The sequence below is a fragment of the Rhinoderma darwinii genome, chromosome 11 (genome assembly GCF_050947455.1).
Source record: "Rhinoderma darwinii isolate aRhiDar2 chromosome 11, aRhiDar2.hap1, whole genome shotgun sequence".
NCBI classification, from domain to species: Eukaryota; Metazoa; Chordata; class Amphibia; order Anura; family Rhinodermatidae; genus Rhinoderma; species Rhinoderma darwinii.
The window spans coordinates 26361699-26368525 of NC_134697.1; the positions used below are offsets into that span (position 1 = coordinate 26361699).

A 6827-nucleotide genomic window follows, 5' to 3' on the forward strand; every position below is an offset into this window, starting at 1 on the left:
CGACATCTGTTCTAATCAGTACCTGGGGAGTACGACACGTCTGCTACAGATTCCCGCCTCGCAGCGGAGCAGTTGTATTCCCCAGACGTGTATAGAGCAGATCATTAGAATATCTAATAGTTTCTTTACAAAGCTGATCTCTGCCGTTCTACGAGAAACATATTGTCATTTACTATTCACACTCGCATCATAGATTCTGTTTCTAATGGAGACATGACCACTATGCCGGGTTTGTATTCGCTGGAAAAAATACTGCAAAACCTGATGGACCCCCTTATTGTAATTGGGGGTCACAACTACAAATTTCCCTGTGGGGATGAATAAAGATCTATCTATCTAATCTTCCATCCCAGTCTTTGCTATGGGGCCATATGACTCCTAGTTACGCCCCTGGTGTCAACCAGTGTGTGCCCTCAAAAACTACCCACAATTACGCCCGATTTTTACGGTCACGTGCAAAGGGCCTAAATCAGCAGATCAAAACATTAATAGCCCTCGTGATCGCTGCTCTTCTGCTGACCGCTCCTGCATGGTTGTGGCAAGAGGGTTGAACTTCCCCCTGCCCTGCAGATTCCTTTTATTGTAGTTGTTCCTGCTTGTAATACTATTATTTAAAGAAATTTGCTGATCATGCGGTTCCTTAATGTACGATATTTAAAGTGACCCCAAAATGGATCTACATTTATAGAGGGCAACACTCTGAAATGCTGCAGTATTTGATACAGGAAGAATTGCCATAGACCCTTCAGGACCACAATACAAGACTGGACAGACCTTTATATAGAGATAGACGCACCCTCTGCTGCTTACATCGACTCAAATATAGGGGAAAAGGGAGGAGAGAAGGGGAACAGCGATGTAACAAAAAACTGCACTTTTATTGGATTACCTTTAAAATATATTACATAGTTAGTACGGCTGAAAAAAGACGCATGTCCATATATGCATCTATATACTATTTATTACTTTTTATAGTTTTTATTATATCATTGAAATAACAATGGTCGGTCAGGTGGATTGTTTGCTATTCCACAGGACAGATGCTGACCGTCCCCACTCTGTTTAATATTGTCTATACATATATTTTAAAGGTAGTCCAATAAAAGATACGTTTTTTTTTTTGTTACATCGCTATTCCCTTTCTATCCTCCCTTTTCCCCTATATTTGATTTAATTTGTGGCGTCGTAACCTGGCGTAACAACAAAATGGCATCTCTGTGGATACAATTCTATCTATGCGTGCGTCTACTCCACAGGCCATCTCTGAACTCTTGGTAACAGGAGGACCGTATCAAATGAATGAAAGCTCCACTATAGTCCGAGGCGGAGCTGTGCTTTAAACGGTTATTGAAATCCCCCTCCCCCTCCTTGGCATGAATGTCTTCCCGGCCACAGCTGCTTGCTGGATTGGGTTCCTACATGTTAGCAGTATTATATTCAGCTTTCCCACCGTAGTTGTACTCCTAGAAATTCCATTTCAAGTAGGTTCACCTCAAGTACACAGGCATAGTGATGCCATGCTAGACGCCATACAACTGTTTACGAAAGAAACTGATGGTGCTGACGCTCCGTACATTGACTGCTGGTGTCCTCGCTTTGTAAGGTTGTGCAGAATACTGGAGAGGTCAGTAAGAGCGTACAATCTAAAGATGAGGAAGAGGCACTATAGGGAGGGGAATATGTTTGTGCACAAGGAATTGGCCTCACATATATCACTGGCCACCTAGAAGATAGAGCCTTAATATCAATCACATTAACTTATGGAGGACCTGTCACCTCTCCTGACATGTCTGTTTAGTAAATACTTGCATTACCCATGTGATAAAAATTCAGGAGCATCTTTTCTTAGAACTTGGCATTGTTCCGTCCCTCTGTTATTCCTCCTGGAAATGTATAAATCAATTTGCTAATGGGTGTTACCACTACCCTTGTGGATTGGAAGTGTCCCTACATTGGCTGATATTGTCAGCACTGATTGTCAGTGAGGCATGTCCCTACGATACTGTCGAAAGAAAATAGTGACATCCAGTTACATTTCCAGGAGGAATAATAAAGGAACATCACAATGCAGAGCTCCATCCTTGTTGTTTCACGGAGACTGAAAAGATTTACTAAAACGGGCATGTCAGGAGAGAGGAGCGGTCCGGTTGAAATATTTTCTGTATGTTCCATGACTGTGTAGTACTGGGGCAGATAAAATATAAATGTGCTAGTTGTTTACCACTGTAGAAGGGTTCTCCCAATGTTCCAGTATAAGGGGGTTATATAAATGCTCCAGCGCTGTCAGTGTTTACATTTCTCACTTTTCCGCTTAATGGAATTTGTCGAGATCCTGGTAAATCCCTTCCCCTACAAAGCCCCATAGCCAGAGATACAGATAAGCTTATGGAGCTGCGGAGAGGGGTGAGGATTCCAGCTCTGGTGCACGGGCAGCATTAACAATGAACACATCTGTTCTCTCCAGCAGACTTTACATAAGAGGATCTAATTATTTTTCACAAATTTATAACATCAACTACATTAACTTTTGTGCAACCTCCATGGACTCTGTCCTCTTACTCCTCTCCTCCAGTTTCTACTTTTTTTTTTTTTTTTCTTTCTGTAACGTTTAAAACACAATTAACCAGAATTTTGCTGTATGATGCAGCGACTGAAAACCTAAAAATGTAGGATCATCTTTTGCATAAAAAAAGAACATAGTTCTATTATCAGATTCACATCTTTTATGAGAAGGACGGTGGCATACCTAACCACCAGGCAGGGCATAGGATTACTATGTGGCCTGGGCTGGGAGGGAGATTGGCACTAAACTGCTTTCCCTGCCTGTTACTGGTAGGGTCAGTTCACACGTTGCTTAAATACTGCGGATTTTCTGCAGAATTCATTGCGGTAAAAGCCGCAAGAAATAGAGTAGCAGCAAAATGGACCTGCAGTGCGGAATTTAATTCTGCAGCATGTCCATTGTATTTGCGTAAACGCTGCTTTTTTGTTGCGGGTTTTCCCCATTGATGTTTGTTGTGGGTATTACCTCCCCATTGAATTCAGTTGTTGCGTTTTTGCAGCGGCTTCACAGCAATTCTGCCTCAAAAAACGCAACTCTGCAAAAAAAAATTAAAATCTTATATTTACCCAGGAGTCTGTTTCTTCCTCCAGGCCGGCCTCCTGGGATGACGTTTCATCCCCCCATGTGACTGCCGCTGCAGCCAATCACAGGCTGCTAGCAGGCCAACTATGTGCTGCAGTTTTCTGCAGTGGGCATTCCTGCGATTATTCGCCCGGAATTCCCTGTGACGCACAGGGCGGATACGCTGCGTGCAGGCAGAGACGGATTCGCGGCCATATAGCGTGTACCTGCAGGTACCACTAAGGTGCGCACTATGCTTACAGATTTATATGGCTCCTTTTGAGTTTAAAGTGTAACTAAATGTTTAACAAACTTTGACATATCATAGTGACATATCAGAAGTTTTGATCGGTAGGAATCCGAGCACTGAGACCCCCACCGATCGCTAAAACAAAGCAGTAGAAGTGCTCGGGTGATAGCTGTGCACTTTCGTTTCAGATCCGCTTTCCTCGGAAAGCCGAGCCAGTGTTGTATGGGCTCATTAGAAAGTCTAGGAGTCCGTACACTTCTGGCTCGGCTTTCTGAGAAAAGATGATCATAAATGAAGTGGCTCAGCACTCGTGCGGGCGCGTCTACCGCTTTGTTTTAGCGATCGGTGGGGGTCTCAGTGCTCGGACTCCTACCAATCAAAACTTCTGATACGTCACTGTGACATGTCAAACGTTTTTTAATAGTTTAGTTACCCTCTAATCCGAACTCCAAATGCATTTAGCTCACCTTAGTGGTGCCTACCAGCAGCCAGGATTGTATAATTATAGGGGTTGTCCGATAGGGTAACAAATAATTAATTAAGCTGTAGAATAGATTATAAAATAAAAAAAAAAAACATTACTCCCCATTACTGATTCTCCGGTGGCCGGTCTCTGTTTATCTTCCTGCAGCGATGACATGCCGTACATCCACAGGACTGCTGCAGCCAATCACTGACCTCAGTGGACACGTCCCATACATGCTGGCATCACTGAGGCCAGTGATTGGCTGCAGCAGTACTGGAGATGTACGGCATGTCATCGAGGCAGGAAAATAAACAAAGATCGGGGGGCCAACTGAGTATCCGCACTGGACCAGCAGGAGATTTAACGGGAGTAATGTATTTGTCTATTTTATAGCCTTTACTCCATTTTGCTTTGGGGCCCTTTGACTTCTGTGTACGCCCCTGACAGTGGGAGTTACCTGAGGTTCCTATATGAAATTGTCAGCAGGTCGCCGAACTTGCTACATAATTGATTCCCTGACGATGAATGTTTTAGCAATTCTTTAATATTCAGGTGGAGGTTCAGGGTTGTTACTAAGACTTTTTAAAATATTTCTCTAACATTGCCCCGTTTTCCCAGGTACGTCTTCAGGTTGGACTCTATGTGGTATATTTATGGGACTGGCTATCTGTGTTTGACCTGGATCAATTTCTCATACTCCGCCTGGAAGATCATGCAGCGAATATCACACAAAGCATGAGACTTGTGTACAAATTCCTCAATCTTGGTGAGTTCAGTGCTCGATCTAGTGATGGAGTATCCCTTTACTGTTGTAACAGGACATCATAAAGATGTATTTCTGAGATATAAAGGGGTTGTATATAATAAAGGGTCTTTTTTTTTTTCCCCCCCCCCATGGAACAGCTCCACTCTTGTCCATGTCTGGTATTGCCGCTCACCCCATTTGCTTCAATATGGCTGAGCTGCAATACCAGACACAGCCTGTGGAGAAAGGTGGGGCTGTACAACCCCTTTAAAGCTTTAAGCATAGCTGACCTTTTTAGTACAGATGCCATTGTTTAACTTCTCTCTTATATAATTAACGTTTGATTTTCTTAGAAAACAGAAGGACTTGGCTGGTGGGAATTAGAGATTTGTAGGTTTGTATTAAATAATATTTTAATTATTGCAGGGCCCTTAAATGGGGAACAGGAAGCCTCTGTAACACACAAGCAAGCCTCAAACAGCCGTCGTCCTCAAGACTGTAGCTTGGGGCCTATGCTTCCTCATACCAGACAAATTTTAACTGATTTCTATCGGCCCTATAACCAGAAGTTGGCTCAGGTGCTTGCAAACAGAGCGTATTTGTGGGAGACGTAGCAAGAAGATCCACTCAATAACTGCACTCTTCAATGTGTTCTTCTCTGCTGCATGACCAGTTGCACGTATAGGGAAGCTCTGACATCTAGTGGCCTGATGTAGGAATTGCATGCATCAGACATTAGCAAGGGTTAACAGCCCTCTAGTGTTGATGTGCTGGAACTGCAGTCAAAGGAATGTGCCAAAAATTGTAAATATGGACTAACACTGAAATAATGGCAGATATGCTCGTGTAGCATCAGTCTCCTTGTAAAGGTGACACTACTTATTCAATGAACTTGGAAACTAATTTATGTTAAATCGGCATAAATGAACAGTTGTAAATGAAATAAAGTGCAGTGAAAACAGCAAGGACTTAATAAAACTGCATTTGTCAGAAAGGGCTTGAGTCACGGTGGGATAAAGCTATTCTTAACTCACAGAAACCTATTTTTTCATGCTTCACATGCAATTAAATTAATATTTAAATTTGGTGTTGTGTTTTTTTTATACTTGGCAGGTTGGTTTGTGAGCGCTGGATGGCGTCTACTTTACTGCATTTTATTCTCACTGACTAGCTGCAGCATAAGGGGGTAACTATGAGTGACAGGCCTTATATGTTATCCTATAATGATTTCCCCTGTAAAGTGTACTACTGTATATTCAATGTAATATTAGGGATAAAGATGTAAACTACTGAATTTACTCAGCTTTTAATACTACATAGCATAAGATCAAACATTTTTCCCCACCTCCTTCCCATAAGGCCCCATGCACACGAACATATTTTTGCGGCGGCAATTCACCCGCAAATCTGCGAGTGAATTGCGGCTCCATTCATTTCAATGGGCCCATGCACGCGACCATGGTTTCCACGGTCCGTGCATGGCCCAGGAGCCTGGACCGCAAAAAGAACGGACATGTCTTATTACGGCCGCATCTTGCGGTCCAGGCTCATAGAAATTAATGCACGCGGCCATGTGCACGGCCTGAGATTTGCGGGTGACATTCTGCGGCTGTCCGATCCGCAAATCACGGCCGTGCACACCACTACGGTTGTGTGCATGAGGCCTATTCTCAAACCGGACCTGTCTCAAGCTGTAAAGTAACTGGCTGCAGCAGGAGCCCACCACCACCACTGCAATATCTTCAGCAGGTGACCAGACATTTATATACCACTTGCCCACAGTTAGGCCTCATGCACACGAACGTATTTTTGTCCTCCCGTAAATACTGGCGTAAATACGGGTTCTTGGTCACACGTATTCGCTGCAAAATTGCACTGCAGTAATCGGCAACCCCTTCTCTCAGTGCAGGATAGAGAGAAGGGAAAGCCCTTGCCGCAGAAAAAGTAAAAGAAATTCATACTTACCCGGCCGTTGTCTTGGTGACGCGTCCCTCTCGACATCCAGTCCAACCTCCCTGGATGACGCGGCAGTCCATGTGACCGCTGCAGCCTGTGATTGGCCTGTAATTGGCTGCAGCGGTCACATGGGCTGAAACGTCATCCCAGGAGGCCGGACTGGAGGAAGAAGGGAGTTCTGACTAAGTATGAACGTTTATTTATTTTTTTTACAGGTTGATGTATATTGTGATCGGAAGTCTCTGTCCAGGGTGCTGAAAGAGTTACTGCCGATCGTTTAACTCTT

General features: G+C 43.7%; 1 protein-coding gene across 2 annotated transcripts in view; it reads left to right on the forward strand.

Moving 5' to 3' along the window:
- CHST15 (carbohydrate sulfotransferase 15) overlaps positions 1-5642 on the forward strand; it is a 34256-nt gene extending 28614 nt beyond the window's left edge. For both annotated transcript variants that reach the window (XM_075842379.1, XM_075842378.1), the window contains 2 exons: positions 4459-4606; positions 5012-5642. In XM_075842379.1, the coding sequence (XP_075698494.1) occupies positions 4459-4606; positions 5012-5199 (336 nt within the window). In that variant the 3' untranslated portion in view covers positions 5200-5642. The remainder of the gene's footprint in view (positions 1-4458; positions 4607-5011) is intronic.
- Positions 5643-6827: the final 1185 nt, after the last annotated feature.